Source organism: Oncorhynchus kisutch, linkage group LG30, assembly GCF_002021735.2.
Source record: "Oncorhynchus kisutch isolate 150728-3 linkage group LG30, Okis_V2, whole genome shotgun sequence".
In the NCBI taxonomy this organism is placed as follows: Eukaryota; Metazoa; Chordata; class Actinopteri; order Salmoniformes; family Salmonidae; genus Oncorhynchus; species Oncorhynchus kisutch.
The window spans coordinates 11,817,633-11,836,531 of NC_034203.2; the positions used below are offsets into that span (position 1 = coordinate 11,817,633).

The window sequence follows — 18,899 nt, forward strand, 5'->3', positions numbered from 1 at the left end:
GCTACCGGCACTTTTATCTACTTAGTTGAAGTCGGAAGTTTACATACACTTAGGTTGGAGTCATTAAAACTAGTTTTTCAACCACTCCACTAATTTCTTGTTAACAAACTATAGTTTTGGCAAGTCGGTTAGGACATCTACTTTGCATGAGACAAGTCATTTTTCCAACAATTGTTTACAGACAGATTATTTCACATATCACATTTCACATGTATCACATTTCCAGTGGGTCAGAAGTTGACATACACTAAGTTGACTGTGCCTTTAAACAGCTTGGAAAATTCCAGAAAATAATGTCATGGCTTTAGAAGCTTATGATGGGCTAATTGACTTAATTTGAGTCAATTGGAGGTGTACCTGTGGATATATTTCAAGGCCTACCTTCAAACTCAGTGCCTCTTTGCTTGACATCATGGGAAAATCAAAAGAAATCAGCCGAGACCCCAGAAAAAATTGTAGACCTCCACAAGTCTGGTTCATCCTTGGGAGCAATTTCCAAACTCCTGAATGTACCACGTTCATCTGTACAAACAATAGTACGCAAGAATAAACACCATGGGCCCATGCAGCCGTCATACCGCTCAGAAAGGAGACTCGTTCTGTCTCCTAGAGATGAACGTACTTTGGTGCGAGAAGTGCAAATCAATCCCAGAACAACAGCAAAGGACCTTGTTAAGATGCTGGAGGAAACTGGTACAACATTTTCTATATCCACAGTAAAACAAGTCCAATATCAACATAACCTGAAAGGGAGAGGCTTGCAAGCCGAAGAACACCATCCCAACCGTGAAGCACGGGGGTGGCAGCATCATGTTGTGGGGGTGATTTGCTGCAGGAGGGACTGGTGCACTTCACAAAATAGATGGCATCATGAGGAAGGAACATAGTGGATGTATTGAAGCAACATCTCAAGACATCAGTCAGGAAGTTGAAGCTTGGTTGCAAATGGGTCTTCCAAATGGACAATGACCCCAAGCGTACTTCCAAAGGACAACAAAGTCAAGGTATTGGAGTGGCTATCACAAAGCCCTGACTTCAATCTCATGTAAAATGTGTGGTCAGAACTGAAAAAGTGTGTGCGAGCAAGGAGGCCTACAAACCTGACTCAGTTACACCAGCTCGGTCAGGAGGAATGGGCCAAAATTCACCCAACTTATTGTGGGAAGCTTGTGGAAGGCTACCCAAAACATTTGACCCAAGTTAAGCAATTTAAAGGCAATGCTACCAAATTCTAATTGATTGTATGTAAACTTCTGACCCACTGGGAATGTGATGAAAGAAATAAAAGCTGAAATAAATCATTCTCTCTACTATTATTCTGACTTTCACTTTGTTAAAATAAAGTGGTGATCTTAACTGACCTAAGACAGGGAATTTTTACTCAGATTAAATGTCAGGATTTGTGAAAAACTGAGTTTGAATGTTTTTGGCTAAGGTACGTAAACTTCCGACTTCAACTGTATATCTACCCTGTAAAGTGCACTTACCACCATTTTCAGGCGAACTCCAGCTCCCCATTAAGGCGGCTCAGCAGGCTGCAGGTCAGTGGCAAATGTAGTAGTCCGTTTCACAGCGAACCCTCTGCTCCATAAAATTGTTAATTAGCATTAGTTAGTAAATAAGCTTTTGCTAATTCACTTCCGAGCGTATGCGGTCAGGTATTTCTTCACGAAACAAGTTAGTTGGAGTGTTTGTCTCAAGTGTAGAATGTATGATGACTTGTTCAGAGATTGGCTCCTTTTTGATATAAAGGACCTTTGCAAGCCCCTCCCCTTTGCATTGCAATAATAGTTTCTTGCTTACTTGACAGCCTTGAGTAGTAATATGTTGCTACTATTAAACTCTCGTTTCTATGGTTACTGTCAGGCAATACTTTTCTAGTTATGATTGACCAAGTGGAATTTGGCAATGTGTTTGCATGGACTGTGTGCACCCATTTTCTTGTTGGTAAAAATAGGTTTCATGTGAAAACTCTGATCTTAAAACACCCGGTTGCTGCCTTCCTCTCCCATGTCATCCTCTTCTCATTCTTCCTCTTCCCATCCCTTCCTCCTCTCCATTATCCCCCTCAGTCATTTATCTGCAGTGCCAGTAACACAAGCATGTGCTCACTCTCTTTTAGCCTTTGGGGCACTGGCGACAGATTTCTTTATGCAACCTCTCATTTGAAGTGTGTATGTGTGGCAGGTGATATGAATCTCATTGCCACTAGTGTAACACTAGCTATAGAAGTATTTTCTGTAGGTCTGTTACACTGTAGCTGAAAGGATACAGAAGAGACTGCAAACACACACATACTATTTAGTGAGCGGTTGTATTGTTTTACTGCTGTGTACCTGACATCCACCTGACAGGTAGTCGATTTCCTTGTTGTGACCATAGCTTATACTGCTCCTTGTCCTCATGCAGGTGGCCTGGCTCTACATTCCAGCCTTGTATTCCACTCTGTTTTCACTCCACACACACACCCTTGCACCCTTTACAACCCCCAAACCTGCAGAAGGGTGTGTGTGTGTGACTACCCCCTCTGAGTTTAGACTATACACACTGTCTTCCAGCACATTTTACAGCTGACATTACTGGAAGAAGGTGGGTGTGTACCAGACCCCCCCCCCCCCTGTCTGTGTTTAGACTGCAGGCTTTCACACTCGGCATGTTTTAAACAAGTCATTACTGTTTGAGTGTTCACACCTTCTCTATTTTTCCTGTCGTATCCTTCTGTCTCCTAGATCCAACTGTACTTCTTTGTGACGTTCTCGCGTACGCACACACACACACACGCACAGCTTTCCCAGTTGACTCATCTATAGCGTCAGCGAGGCATTAATTCAGCTTTTCTGTGTGAATCACACGAGAGCAGCACACATGAAGGAAGTGTGTGTTCAGTCTCATCGCCTGTGGGACATCTCAATCACACCGACTCGCATTCCTCTTGTTAGGTGTGTGTGTGTGTGTGTGTGTGTAAAGAGTGGCGAGATGAGAGGGGTAAGGTGGAGGGAGCGCTGTAGGTTTGAGAGTAAGGATGGAGGAGGGATGTAGAGTGAGAGGAAAGGATCGATGGAAAGAGAGCTGTAGCGCTAAAGGGATGAGCGGAGTGAACCAAAGGGACAGAGAGATGGATGATGTTCCCTAGGCTCTGGAGTACAGCACGTCTGGTGTCTCCTAAGGCATGGTGCTGAAGGCACAGTACAGCTCCCAATGAAGCTCAGTATTTTGTGTGTGATTCCCGAAATGTGTTCTCCAGTGTTTGAGGCCCGCTGACATCTCCATGCCCAAGCATGTATATGTGCCTCTGCCTCACCTGTAATATCTCAGAGCCCTGTGGATGTGCTGTGGTGCTATGACCAAATCCATTGCATCTTTGTCCACACTTTGGATGAAAGTATGTGTATATTTGTGTGTGTGATAAGTGTCAGTGTGTGTGCTTTCATGCCCTCTTTCTGGGTTCTTTCATCTCTGTGAGATGATGACTTTGTCTACTGCTAGGAACTATATACATCACATGGCCAAAAGTATGTGGACACCGGCTCGTCGAACATCTCATTCCAAAGTCATGGCCATTCGTATGGAGTTGTTCAGCAGTAGGATTGTCCAGGTCTGACGTCAAGGATTCTGACCTTGGCAGGTGAATAGGTTTCCTACCCAGGCAGAATAGAAGTAGGAGGGAAAACTGAATTGTACCCTTGTGTAAAATTACCTCTCCATCTCTCTAGCTCATTCTGTTTTTTTTTTCTTTCTTTCCCTCTCATCTTTCTTTTTCCTCGCTCAGACACTACACACACACACGCACATTACCCCTGAGCAAAGCTTGAAGGTGATCAGACTGTATTTTCTTCTCTCAGACCTGAGTCCCTTGCTTTCATCGGCTCAATAATGAGACCCCACCTGAAAGTGTTTTTGTCTTACCCTCAACTTTTACCTCTACCCATGGGTGGCCCTCTTCCTCATTTAGATAACTGTGCACTGTCCTCCTCTCTGTTCGGTCAGAAACAGCGCTGTCAGTGTGTTCTCTGGTAATGAGGACTTAGGGTGGTAGGGGTGGGTCGCTTGCTCTCTCTCTCACACACATGCTGCCTATGCCTGCAGTGCTGGGAATTTCAGCACCCATACAGTTCACCATCAACTGACTCCTGCATGCAAGTGTACGTCACACGTTTTATTCATGAGTGAGAGAGTGCATATCAGGGAGACCATGAGAGGAGGAGGATGAGGAAGAAGCAGAGCGAGAGCTGTCGTAATCTCCTGAACATAGTGACCCAGACTCTGATCCTGTTCGTTTTCACATCTGGTGCCCCCGTTCTCCCCTCCATCTTTCCCCTCGTCAATTTTTCCTCGCTCGGTCTCTCTCTCCCTTACTCTCTTTCATCGACAGTCAGTCGGTTTCTTTTGTGTCCACAAGGTGTTTTTTTTTAAGTGCTTTAAATTTTCTATCAAACCGCTGCAATAAGCCCCTCTCCCCTTCAAGCCTGCCTAGTGATGATGACAATACTTCAGAGCGCCTCGTCAGACATCGTTAGCATTCTAAATCATTCAATCTAGAATAAATAAAACCCTGGAAAAAAAAATATAAATGGATCTATAGTCAGATTAAAATAATGCCCACTTGATGGAATATGCCCACTTCAGCCCTAGCCCGGTATCAGACCTGCATGGGCGGTCTTCTCAACTCCTATGGTCGGTGTAACGCCAATGGCAAGATACTACCACAAACTGATCTTGGACCTCATTTCTCTCACAGGGCACTGTAACTGTTAAGAGATTTACTGTAATGTATAAAAAGCTGCGGCCAGTGAGGGCCTGTTTATTAACCCTGACCAGCCCTGTTCTGTCTCTGAGTGGTGCTGGACACCGCTGGCAGGAGAGTAGAAGATCAAAGCGCAGGAAGTTGGTGTTGTGGACAACATTGGGTCCCCGGTCTCGTGTTGTTGGCATAGGAGGAAGTAATGTGTTCTGAGATGTCTTTTGGCCGTTATTACAGAATTTATTTCATCGCCTGTCTGTTTTATTGAGGACAATTATGGGTGTGGGTGGAGGGGAGGTTAGTGGGTGGGTGTGTGTGTGTGTGTGTGTGTGTGTTGTGTGAGCTTGTTTGTTTGCGACTGTTCTCTCATTTGTTTTTGTTATTTTCAGGCAAACTAGGTGTTTTCTATTGATATTAGCACAAAACGAATAAACCAAAATGGATTCCAAATTCCATCGCTATTGCTTTATGGAGTCTTAGAGTAGCCTTTTTATGCCTATGAGTGTACAAAACATTAAGATCCCCTTCCTAATATTGACTTGCTGTTGCGCGTTACAGCGCTTGCCACGCTCGCACCTACTACCATACTTAGTTCAAAAGCACTTCAATATTTTGTCTTGCGCATTCACCCTCTGAATGGCACACACACACAATCCATGTCTCAAGGCTTAAAAATCCTTTAACCTGTCTCTTCCCCCTTTCATCTACACTGATTTTGAAGTGGCTTTAACAAGTGACATCAATAAGGGGTCATAGCTTTCAGCTGCTCAGTCTGTCAAAGAAAGAGGTGTTCCTAGTATGGATGCACGATATATCGGAATTGTCTAGTTTTAACGCTGATGTGCAAAACCCATGTTAAAGCTGAAGTGCATACCTATTTTATTTTTTTATTTAACCAGGTAGGCCATTTGAGAACAAGTTCTCCTTTACAACTGAGACCTGGCCAAGATAAAGCAAAGCAGTGCGACACAAACAACAACAGAGTTGCACATGGAATAAACAAACGTACAGTCAATGACACGATAGAAAAAAGTTTACAAATGACGTGAGGTAAAGCAATACATAGGCCGTAGTAGCGAAGTAATGACAATTTAGCAAATTAACACGAGTGATAGATGCACAGATGATGATGTGCATGTAGAGATACTGGGGTGCAAAAAAGTAAATAAAAACAATATGGGGATGAGGTAGGTTGATTGGATGGACTATTTACAGATGGGCTGTGTACAGCTGCAGCGATCGGTTTGCTGCTCGGATAGCTGATGTTTAAAGTTAGTGAGGGAGATATAAGTCTCCAACTTCAGTGATTTTTGCAAGTAAATACCAGCACTGTAGGTGCGCGAGACAACTTTACCAGCATCGTAGCATACCTATCAATGAATCGTTGTGACATATGAGTGAGTGTAATAAATGTGTAATAACTACATCAAAAAATGTATGAACGCGTTAAATTATTGTGATGTGCAGTCATATTCAGGTCCTGATTGGTCAACAAGCTAATTTGACGTGTTAAATAGTATATATTTTGATACGCAAAGACCCAAACGGCGTTCCATAGAAATCCTGGTTGAGAACGACTGAACAAATGAACAACGAAACAGCACAGCAAGTAAGTGAAAGAAATAGGTTTTGATTATGTTTTACTGGTAATGGGGACATACATAAATGTCAACAAAATAACTTTTTGTTCAGTTGTGTGTGTGTGTGTGTGTGTGTGTGTGTGTGTGTGTGTGTGTTTCTAACCTTTTATTTAACTAGGCAAGTCGGTTAAGAACAAATTCTTATTTACAACGCTGGATGTGTCTGTGTTTTGTATGACTCCCGTTGGGCGAGAGACCTGCATTGGCAGCTTTTGCTTGTGAGAGCTCATTAGCCCTGGCTGCTGTATCGTACTGTACCGAGGAAAGAGGATTATCTGTCTCGACAAACACCCACATGTGTTGACACTGTACTGCACTTAAGCAAGTTTCCCCAGAAACGTAGGTGTTTGAATAGTTAGTTAGCATAATGCTAACGCTACAATATGGGTATTTCCCTCGGGATCTTCAGCAAAACGTTAGCCATTGAATGAGCATGTGAAAGCTGTCACTGGTCCTGTACTCTACTATCAAACTGCAGTAGACTGCTTCTGTATTCCTGGCCAATGGCAGGTGCCTTGGTCCTGTTTAAACTACATGAGTCCTGATAAACCTATAATCAGCCCCAGCCGTTCCTCTCTCATATACTGTAGCTAGCACTGATGTACTGGGATCAGAGGAGAGCCTTTCTATCCACAGTGGGGATCAGTCTCATTTGTCCTTGAGAGTGCCTCAAAGCCTTAGCTTGCCTCTGTAAATATGCCAGTGGCAGAACTGGGAAGCTGGTCAAATATGAATTCTGCAAGTCATTTGCTCCTGTGGTAATGAGTGTGGGTGGCAGTGCGTGCGTATGTTGAGTTTATTTGCGAGTGTGTGTGTGTATTTGCAATTGTCTATGTCCGTTTCCAAATCTGTGTCTACATGTATCTGGCTACATGTCTGTGTATCCGTGTCTGCCTACGCGTCTGTGTATCCGTATCTGGCTACATGTCTGTGTATCTGTATCTGGCTACATGTCTATCTGTATCTGGCTACATGTCTGTGTATCTGTATCTGGCTACATGTCTGTGTATCAGTATCTGGCTACGCGTCTGTGTATCCGTGTCTGGCTACGCGTCTGTGTATCCGTGTCTGGCTACGCGTCTGTGTATCGTGTCTGGCTACGCGTCTGTGTATCCGTGTCTGGCTACGCGTCTGTGTATCCGTGTCTGCCTACGCGTCTGTGTATCTGCCTACGCGTCTGTGTATCTGCCTACGCGTCTGTGTGTCTGCCTACGCGTCTGTGTGTCTGCCTACGCGTCTGTGTGTCTGCCTACGCGTCTGTGTGTCTGCCTACGCGTCTGTGTGTCTGCCTACGCGTCTGTGTGTCTGCCTACGCGTCTGTGTGTCTGCCTACGCGTCTGTGTGTCTGCCTACGCGTCTGTGCGTCTGCCTACGCGTCTGTGCGTCTGCCTACGCGTCTGTGCGTCTGCCTACGCGTCTGTGCGTCTGCCTACGCGTCTGTGCGTCTGCCTACGCGTCTGTGCGTCTGCCTACGCGTCTGTGCGTCTGCCTGCGCGTCTGTGCGTCTGCCTACGCGTCTGTGCGTCTGCCTACGCGTCTGTGCGTCTGCCTACGCGTCTGTGCGTCTGCCTACGCGTCTGTGTGTCTAACAATCCACATCTAAAAAGTAAAAGAATGGTATTAAGAAATATATCAATATTAGGATGAGCAATGTCGGAGTGGCTTAAACTAAAATACAGTCAAATAGAATACAGTGTATATATTTGAGATGAATAAACTTTATTGTTGAAGTGGCCAGTGATTCCATGTCTCTATATAGTGCAGCAGCCTCTAAGGTGCAGAGTTGAGTATCTGTGTTTATATACATTACCAGTCAAAAGTTTGGACACAACTACTCAAACCCTGGAATGTCTATATTTATACTATTTTCTACATTGTAGAATAATAGTGAAGACATCAAAACTATGAAATAACACATATGGAATCATGTAGTAACCAAAACAAGTGTTAAACAAATCAAAATAGTCCAAATAAAGAAAACCCTTGAATGAGTAGGTGTGTCCAAACTTTTGACTGGTACTGTGTATGTGTGTGTGTGTGTGTTTACATATCAGTGTCTACATCCAGTTTGATGAAAACACAATCTTTCCCCCTTGTTCACGTTCCCAGGCAGCTTGAGAGACAGTGGAAGTCAAGGAGACATTCAATCCATAACAAACTTCCAAGGTGGTGACCCAGAAGAAGGTTGATCGACCCCACTAATTGCAATGTAAAAAAAGCAATCATTGAACAATTCCGATGCGTCCAATTGTTATCATCATTCTGTAGCTGCAGTGTGTATGGATGTCCGTTCAATGCAAAAGGCATGAAATTGAATTGGACGCTGTTGGAGGCTTTGGAAGTCATATGACGCGTGGGTTCTTTTCCACGTTAATCGCTAATGGTAGCCTCGGGGGAGAACATGTGTGTGCCTCTGTGTATGACTCCTAGGAAAGCCACCATGACTGGTACGGGTGCACTATTAGCAGATCAAACACTGGCGATTCTATTCCCTTGGAAAATAAGTGAAGAAGGGCGGAGGAGAGAAGGATTGGGTTTCATACTGCGTGGGATCTTCTGGTATCTTTCTGTCTTTCTGCCAGATTGTTCAATGCAAATACACCCGATCAGCACACTTATCACAGTGGAAAACCTCCTGTGTATGGGTCTCCACTTTCCTACTAGTGTATCTTCCTCTTTATCCCTCCTCCCCACCTGGAAACAGTGCTTTCATATTTGTAATTGATCTTTTATATCGATCAAGTGTCCATCTAGCTTTTCCCCTGCTGGTTGTCTGTCTCTCTCTCTCTCTAATCTTCCCCTCTCTCTCTCATCTTCCTCTTAAATCTTTAAATCCATCATATTAGAGAAGGGTTTCACAGTGGATTTGTCAGTCCCTTCAAAGGCAGCCAGGGCGAAGACTGCTGATGCAGCATCCTCTAACAGAGCGTTTCCCAACTCCAGTCCTCGATTACCCCAAGCAGTACACATTTTTGTTGTTGTAGAACCTCATCCAACTCCTCCGGGACCACAATGAAAATGTGTGCTTTTGGTGGTACTCGAGGACCGGAGTTGGGGAACACTGTATTACAGGATTCTGCGACAACAGCACTTTACACCGGCTGCCTTTTGAACGGACTGACAATGAATCAGCTGTGAAATACTGTCTAGTCACCTGTCACTAAGGAGTGTCATGTCAAGCGCTCCAACAGATGTGGCTCCCCTCCCACTGCAGTAGACTTGGCCTGGCCTGATCAACGAGTTCGCTGCTTAACCTGACTCATTAGCTCATCAGCTAGCATTAATAGATGCTGCTGCTATGTTCAAATAATGGCTTTGTGAGTCACCACTAAGGGCATCTTGGGTACTTATGTACTGTAATTGTGGTGGTAATTGATATCATCATTATACCGGACCAAGTTTAATAGTTAATGACTAGTGATATGTAGTGGATATTTTCTTGTCATTTGTCATCTGTGAAACCAAGTGACGACAATATTTGATGTGTAAAATAGCTGTGCGTTTTCATGCGTCTCATGACGAAGGGTTGGCAAATCTGTAGCTAATTGCTACAACATACTGCAATGTGCAGCTTTATAAACTGTTATCTAATGGTGTTTTTTTATTTTTTTTGAGCTGTGAATCCTCCAGCAGTGGTACAGTATTCCCACTTCCCACCTTAATATGTCCTGAGCTGTCTGGTGTCTCGCTTCTTGATAAACTCTCTGACCCATCCTTTCCTTGATCAAAGACTACTTGGCTGCACTAATCATTCGGAGACTGGATCACTTCGATTACGTTCCCAGTTGGATCCACTGAGGCATGACATCATCCCCTTTTCATTGAAGTTCAAGTTATCAGCAGACAAGCGTAGGGAGTTCGAAGACTTTGATTGATAGGAGCGGAACGTCCTAGTTTAGAACATCTGCCTTCATTTAAAAAAATAAAATTAAACGAACCTTCTACCGGGTATGTTTAGGGGGAACCTGGCTGTCATCATTCCCTCAGAGCTGTTCGAGAACCATCCAGTGCTCCCCGAAAAGAGATGGGTGACTCCGTTCTACTGGTGACTCTCTGTATTCGCTAAGCTCCTGAGACCAGCGCTGCTGTAGAAACCCCACACTACTGAGCACTAAAACAGCTTTTATAGCGTGCTCAAATTAATTGGATTCCCTACAAAACGTGCCCCTTTCTTGATATGTTCAGTCCCTCAGCTTGTCAACCGGGCTCCAGAAATTGCTTGAGTAATAATCATAACGACAAACCAGAAAAACCCTATCCCTCGCCTCCCCCAAGTAGTTATTTTTTGTCTGTGCATAAGAACAAATGATTATTTTCCCCCCGCTAATGGGCCGTGGATAAATGAAGACGAAGCATGCCACGACTTATCACACGCAGGAATGTGCGCATCCCCTCAAACAGATGGAGTGGTGTCTGTAGGTCTGCACTCCCTCTGAACCGTCTGCCAGGAGTATTTGGGAGTTTGGCAGACTTTACTTCATAGGGCATATAGCCTCAATACCTGGCTGAAGACTCTCTTTCTTTAACGATGCTTCGTTGTTGACTGTAGAACAGTGACGCATGGCTCCGGATGGTCCTCGAAGGCCCGACGTGTCTACCGGTTTTCAACCTTTTCCTATTATACCTGATGGATAAGTCTGTAGACTCTAGCCAGTCAATAACCTTAATTGATCAGTTAAGTTCCAGGGAGAAATGAAAATCAGCAGGACTGTGGCCCTCAGACTAGAGTTGTGCTCTGCTGCCTTAGCGAGACGATGACAAGTTGGCTAAAGCAGAAGCAGACTGGAATGTGTACAGTGACATTAGGGACACTGTAGCATGTTTCTGTCCTCTGATGTGTGTGTGTGTGTGTGTGTGTGTGTGGGGTGGGGGGGGGCACTTCACACTTTCGATAACGCCAGGGCTTAAACCATACAGCGAGAATTATGTACAGTGTGTGATAACCATACGTTGGTATATTGTACACCTGAAAGACCAGGACACATCTTGGATATATAAATCCTGATGTACAAAGCATTTTCACTGCTGCATGTTTAGAAGGAAACACTGCATGAAAGACCAATAAGAGGGAAAGGCAAAACAAAGATAGAAATTCAATGTTTTGGCCACCTTGTTTTTTTGGCAAGTATCAAGGCGTGGTCTTGCCTGCACTGTGGTGCAGTGCGTCTGAAATGCTTTTAGGATTTGGCAGAGGGAAGAGAAGACGCTGTCTGTGTCCTTAGTGCCAACATGACAGAGTAGCCTCCATTGGCTAGTCAGGGGGTCTTGACAAATGGTAAGCCTACTGTACCACTGGAAGACGGATCGCACTCTGCAAGGTTACGCTGAGGACAGTATCGAGCAGCTTTGTTCCAACCCGCCACTAAAACACCAGATTTTGCCAATCGCTTAATGATCAAGACCTTGTTTTGCTGAATCTGGAGTGGTTTAGTGCTGCGCTTGAGCAAAAGCCTGCCCACACCGTCTTTTCCTCGGCAGTGTTTTTGACTGCTGATATACTGTTGAGACTTAGACAGGTTTTAGAAAGTGCCTCGTGTTCATTGGAAAATGCTTTGTATTAGCGTTGCGTTTGTCTTTATTTCTCCTAGCTAGCGCACCGTGAACATTACTAGGCGTGTGCATTCAGGTGCACGTTCAGCTTGCCGCACCCACTTTTATTGTCAAGACACGTGCGCACTCCCATTACCTGGGGCAACAACAAAGCCAGCTTAGCATCCGTTTCTTTTACATTCTGTTGTCTAAATTTAGCCAAGATAACGAGGGCCTTATTATTTTAGAGGCTTTGAGATTCTGGTTAAGTCCAGCATTAACCTGACCGAGCTGTTTCTCATGCTCACACTCCCAGCGGGGGGTGTGTGTGTGTGTGTGTGTGTGTGTGTGTGTGCCACCTTGTATAACCTAGTGTTTTACTCACCCATTGTAATTCATAGCATGTTTCCATTATTTACTAGAACAAAAGCATCTGTTGAACCCAGTTAGTCTCCCCCTCCTATAATGGTATGCATTTGCTTACTGTTATTTGATAAGTGCCCCACTCCTAATAGCCATGCAATAGAGTGCTGTGCAGAGGTTGTGATTCTTTCTCAACACCTGCATATTGATACAGGAACACAGTATGGTAAGAAGTGTGCCTGAACGTATTGTGTAACTTGTATGTGACACGTCTCTGTCTAATGAGAAGTGTGTGGGAGTGTGTGGGTGTTGACTAATTACCGTGTATCGATAACTTTGAGCATGTGGGTGTGTGTATCATCTGAGACGGACAGGTCTCTAACGCATGGGGTTAACCTTGAGCTCAGCGGTGCTGGTCGGAGAACAGGTGGAAGGTTGGTGATGAGTGTTTTCCTCCAGAATGACCTGCAGGGTGAAACGCTGGCTGTGTCGACGTGTCCGACTCCTCCGATGACGCCATAACTCTCCCAGGTCTGTTCCAAACGGGTGTGTCAATGTTGTAACTGCCACTTGCCTCAGTTTATTGAAGTGACTCAAATGAAGGGAAGACCCCTTTGTTTGTTCGTTTCAAAGCGGTATCTACATTTTTTTGTGGCTTATGGATGAGACCAATGGGTTAGCAATTATGGGTATCGATCTAAATTGTGCTCCCTGTTTCACAATTTTATTTCAGCTGCCAACGTTTCTGGTTTCTTTGTCAAAGCTGTACTGTAGCACGACTGTGGTGTTGCGTCCCTCAGGCAACCACACGTGGCATGACACCTTACACACACACACACACACACACACACTCTCTTGCTCTCGCTCTCCATCTGGATGAGTGGTGAAGCGAGAGCTTGATCTCTGCCCAAAATCTGTCCACATGAAGTAGTTATTTTAATTATTAAGCCGGTGAGGAGTTTTTGTATTGGGGCCGGTGAGTGTCGATTTTAGTCAAGATAACCATTAATTGCTATTTTGATATGTGAGACTTATTTGATCTAATAGAAGTTGAGTAATTCTTTTTTTTTGTTTTTAATTTTACCCCTTTTTCTCCCCAATTTTGTGGTATCCAATTGTTAGTAGCTACTATCTTGTCTCATCGCTACAACTCCCGTACGGCCTCAGGAGGGACGAAGGTTGAAGGTCATGTGTCCTCCGATACACAACCCAACCAAGCCGCACTGCTTCTTAACACAGCGCGCATCCAACCCGGAAGCCAGCCGCACCAATGTGTCAGAGGAAACACTGTGCACCTGGCAACCTTGGTTAGCGTGCACTGCTGAGACAAGGATATCCCTACCGGCCAAACCCTCCCTAACCCGGACGATGCTAGGCCAATTGTGCGTCGCCCCACGGACCTCCCGGTCATGGCCGGTTACGACAGAGCCTGGGCACAAACCCAGAGTCTCTGGTGGCATAGCTGGCGCTGCAGTACAGCGCCCTTACCACTGTGCCACCCGGGAGGCCGCGAATTGTGCAATTCTTAGGTTGTTATGAGGGCACTGATAAGTGTGATGCACGTAACATCCCAGCAAATTTGAGAAAAAACACTTGGTATCAGAGTGGTCTCTGTTGAAGTTCGAGACTGTCTATGCGTTGGTTAGCAGATCATCTGACTCTCTGTTCAATACAGGCGGTTGATGTCAACACCTCATCGAATATATACAAAAAAAATACTCAATGAGATGTATCCACCAATCCGCTCTGTGGACAACAATTCCCATTAAGGCAGAGACATCCGCATCTGGTCATATATCCATATCTCTGGTGCTGTCCATCTTCTATCCCTGGGCCAACCTCCACTGGCACTGATGGCTAGGGTCACAGAGGTCATGGGCAGGGACATGCCCCTCACCCTTCCCAACCATCTGCCCAACCGTGTGATGTAATTAAGCCAATCAAAGGTTTTGAATATGGGCCAATCAGGGAGAGTGGTATGAGCTAACGGCAAGGGTGAAATAGAACATGTAATTTCGGTTAATTAAACAAGGTCCCAAAACACTACGATGCACAACGAAAGTAGTGTTGCCGTTGCCAGCCCTTCCAGTTCAGCCTAGAGTCCCCAAGGAATACAACGCGAGTATGAGCAGTAAAGCTATTACAGGATAATTTAATGAATGCCCGACTGAAAGCAATACATGGAATGTAATCAATCTCCCCGGGTTTTTTGATTTGAGTCAAAGTTGGCAGCCCTACATGAAAGTGACTCACAATTCACTAGCAACAATACCTTTCATCAAAACCTGCAGGAGACGATTCAAACAGAACCGTGAAAATTAGCACTGTCCCTTTTTTAGATTGTCATTTGTAATTAGTTCATCCAAAGGTGGCTCCACTTCACTAATAAAATGTCAACAAACATTTGTTTTCATTATGGAGTAGCTACCTGTGCTCGTCTCCTTTTCTTCACCCGATCAGTATGATAACACCCATTCTTTTCACATACTAGTAGTCCAGAGGGAAAGGAGGCTAGTAAAGAAACCTCAAAGGTATTGGGATGCAGCCCAAGGTTTTTAATATAAGGATAGTCGAGTGACTGGACACCCCAGTAAAGAAAGACATTGAATCGTATTGGGATGCAGCCCAACTTCTAAGGTTGTAGGAGCAACGCCTTTGTACTGTAGATATTTTGGTCATGGCTTAGGGTCTTTATGGTGAAACGGGTCTAGGCAGATGGGAGGCTGTCATTCTAGAAACCGGGCTGTGGGTGTAATTTATAAGTCCTTGTGAAAGGGAGCAGGCACTAAAGGTGATCGACGGGAGCGTCAGCTGGAAAGTGGTAGGGAGAGGAGGTGAATTACAACATTGCTAGTGTGCGTCTCTTTTATGCATAGTTAAACACATACAGTACGCAGATGCCTGCATACAAAAATCTAATCAAATCACATTTTATTTGTCACAATCACATGGTTAGCAGATGTTAATGCGAGTGTAGCGAAATGCTTGTGCTTCTAGTTCCGACAATGCAGTAATAACCAACGAGTAATCTAGCTAACAATTCCAAAACTACTACCTTATACACACGTGTAAAGGGATAAAGAATATGTACATAAAGATATATGAATGAGTGATGGTACAGAGCGGCATAGGCAAGATGCAGTAGATGGTATCGAGTACAGTATATACATATGAGTATGTAAACAAAGTGGCATAGTTTAAAGTGGCTAGTGATACATGTATTACATAAAGATGCAGTAGATGATATAGAGTACAGTATATACGTATACATATGAGAAATAATGTAGGGTATGTAAACATTATATTAAGTAGCATTGTTTAAAGTGGCTAGTGATATATTTTGCATCAATTCCCATAATTAAAGTGGCTGGGGTTGAGTCAGTGTGTTGGCAGCAGCCACTCAATGTTAGTGGTGGCTGTTTAACAGTCTGATGGCCTTGAGATAGAAGCTGTTTTTCAGTCTCTCGGTCCCTGCTTTGATGCACCTGTACTGACCTCGCCTTCTGGATGATAGCGGGGTGAACAGGCAGTGGCTCGGGTGGTTGTGGTCTTTATGGCCTTCCGGTGACATCGGGTGGTGTAGGTGTCCTGGAGGGCAGGTAGTTTGCCCCCCGGTGATGCGTTGTGCAGACCTCACTACCCTCTGGAGAGCCTTACGGTTGTGGGTGGAGCAGTTGCCGTACCAGGCGGTGATACAGCCCGACAGGATGCTCTCGATTGTGCATCTGTAGAAGTTTGTGTGCTTTTGGTGACAAGCCGAATTTCTTCAGCCTCCTGCTGCGCCTTCTTCACGATGCTGTCTGTGTGGGTGGACCAATTCAGTTTGTCTGTGATGTGTATGCCGAGGAACTTAAAACTTACTACCCTCTCCACTACTGTTCCATCGATGTGGATACACATGCACGCATACACTGATCTGATACACTTAACGCTGGTTTACAGTCCCGTCTATCGACGGATCTGTAGGCAATTGTGACTTCATGAACATTCTGTTGTCGTCCGATATCAAACTTGTCATTATGAAAAAGTATAAAGCACCATTGGACAGCCTCTGCATGACATCAGCAGCCCGGTGCTCCAAATAGCATACCTTCTCTGTTTTAACACCAAGAAACCCATCCGTTTTAAAACGGAATTGAGTAACTGTCAATCTAGCAAGCCATGCAACTAAAAGTAATTTTCGAAACAATGTCTTGGTTCGTTGCTAGCTAACTATAGCTGACAACCTCTTCACTTTTTATGCATTATTACAGGAAAATAAACCCAACAATATCATTATGTACAAGGTAATGGCGGGCTTACAGGAAATATCTTCATGCCACAGTGTGATGAAATAAAAGTAGTTTGTTCTATTGGGGAATTTTAGAACTCCTACATCTTGTCACAGGAGGATTTGGTCTGGTTGCTGTGGCAGTCCGGTAACCACGACAACGGACATTGCTACAGTCGCAGAGACTTGAACTGTTTTCATGTCTGTGCCACAAGGAAACTGGCAGTCTACACTACTCTACAGACATTCCACCTGAATATAAATTAAATGTTTTGACCAGCGACACTTGTCACTTATTATCTACAGACATGTCACACTGTCAGATATCCTGTTTCCTTGTCACGAACAGTAAAAAGGGAATTCTGTATTTTGCAGACTTTTTTTCCATTGTAAAAACCACCAACTAACCTTTCCTCTTCTCTTCCTGGTTACAGCGGAGCCCCTCCCCCTGATGGACCTGTGTCGTCGGGCCGCCCGGGTAGCGTTGGGCCGAGAGCGCCTCCAGGAGATCGAGTCCCTGCCCTTACCCCAGTCTCTCAAGAATTACCTGCAGTACCAATGACCAAACCATGCTCCACCAACTGGGACCATCTGGAAGGAAACCATGGCAATCTAAGTGTGATGGAAGATAGACAGAATGTCAGGGGGGTTCGAATGAACAACGGCGGAAGCGGAATGTTTACATTGTGGGATAATTAAGCTCTGCGGTGAATAGATAGACACTTGTGTTCAGGTTTTTGACCCAGAGGATGATTGATACTTTTTTTGTTCGGGGTTTTGACACGTTTGGACTTACAATTATTGATGGCTGTAGCTCTCTTCCAATGAAGCCCCTATTTCATGGACTGGTATGGTCCATGGTCACTTTGAAGTATGGGTGTTAGGAGACTACTGCCATCTGCTGGTTTGAGTGAGAACGGCGCCTAGAAGGCACACACTAAATACCCCGGGAGGCCTTTGAAATCATATCACTGCTACTGGATACTCTATAGTCAGTCTCCTATAATGTCCTGTCCAGTCGGCAGGCAGACACAGGACTTTTCTACAGGGCTCAGATGTGTTTCGGTCCATTTCCAGTTCAAACTGGCCTGGAGCTCACTGTAGCTCACTGGTAACATACAATATCTGCCCGTTGTCTTAAAGGACCCATTAAAGGACTATGCCAGTTCTGGACTTACTAGGTTTACACATCTAGTTTTTCTGGATCTATGTCAAGTAATGCAAGGGGAAAAAATGGCACAGCACCCATTTTGGGAGGGGGCGTGGATGACCACACACCATAGCAGTCATCTTTTTCCTCTAGAAGGCTTGAGTCACTTTTATTTCTGAGTTTGTACCCTACATTTTATTCTTAGTGTGGATTATGATTCTGACGACGATGATAACGTTACGATGACTGTTTATTTATCATGAGGTAGTTTCTTTTTACGTTACGTTTTACGTTACGTTCAGGTAAATATACTACACCGATATGGGAGATGATGATCAGCGCTGTCACCCTAAGGCTTTTTAAACCGGATGCTGCTTTAATTATTATTATTATTATTATTATCATTATTATTATACGATCACTGATGGTTTTAATCTATATCTGCCTGCTTGGATGGGAGACCAGGGCCATTCGGGGGCATACACAGTGGAATGTATGGGCAGTGCTGTTAGCAGATCTGAAATGTGAATAAAAGCCAAGTGAATGAAAAAGCCATTTGTTTTCTGGGATGGTAATTTCCTCCGTATCAAGGTTGGGCTGCCAGGTGTGTGTGTGTGTGTGTGTGTGTGTGTCTTTCTGGATAAAAGCCAAGGAAGGCAGATTTGTTTTTTATGTGTTTTTCTCCCTCTTTGTTTATACCGTCAGTCACGCTCAGAGGAAACCAGGGCATCTTCAAATCCAGCTGTGACAGTTTGTGTAACCTCGTCATCCCTCGACCACATCTGACCTAACTCCCTACCCCCTCTCTGTATCTCTACCTAACTCTCTCATTCTACCTATCTCCATTTACCTACTCTAGATCTCACTCCATCTCTACCTACCTCTTCGTTCCATCTCTACCCTACCTACCTCTCGTTCCATCTCTACCCTATTTCTCTCTAGCTACCTCCCGCTCCATATTTCTCAGCCTCAAATCTCTATATTGTAGACTTAGTAAATGGAGCCATAAGCTTGAAACTGAGCTTTCCCAATAGAGACTATTTAAACATGCTGGGGTCATTTCCTATGAGCCCTAAATATTATTAGAGATATTAAGTGGATGATCAGGGCTGCATTCAAGTGGACACTTCCTTAGAACATCTTAAATTAGGTCTGAAGAGGGTTTACCATTCTTGGGAATGGAGCGGCAGGGTAGCCTAGTGGTTA

General features: G+C 44.5%; 1 protein-coding gene across 2 annotated transcripts in view; it reads left to right on the forward strand.

The window, feature by feature from the left end:
* Window positions 1-18,246, forward strand: part of LOC109875259 (SPRY domain-containing SOCS box protein 4) — a 104,884-nt gene extending 86,638 nt beyond the window's left edge. For both annotated transcript variants that reach the window (XM_020467533.2, XM_020467535.2), the window contains one exon: window positions 16,978-18,246. In XM_020467533.2, coding sequence (XP_020323122.1) covers window positions 16,978-17,105 — 128 coding nt within the window. In that variant the 3' untranslated portion in view covers window positions 17,106-18,246. The remainder of the gene's footprint in view (window positions 1-16,977) is intronic.
* Window positions 18,247-18,899: the final 653 nt, after the last annotated feature.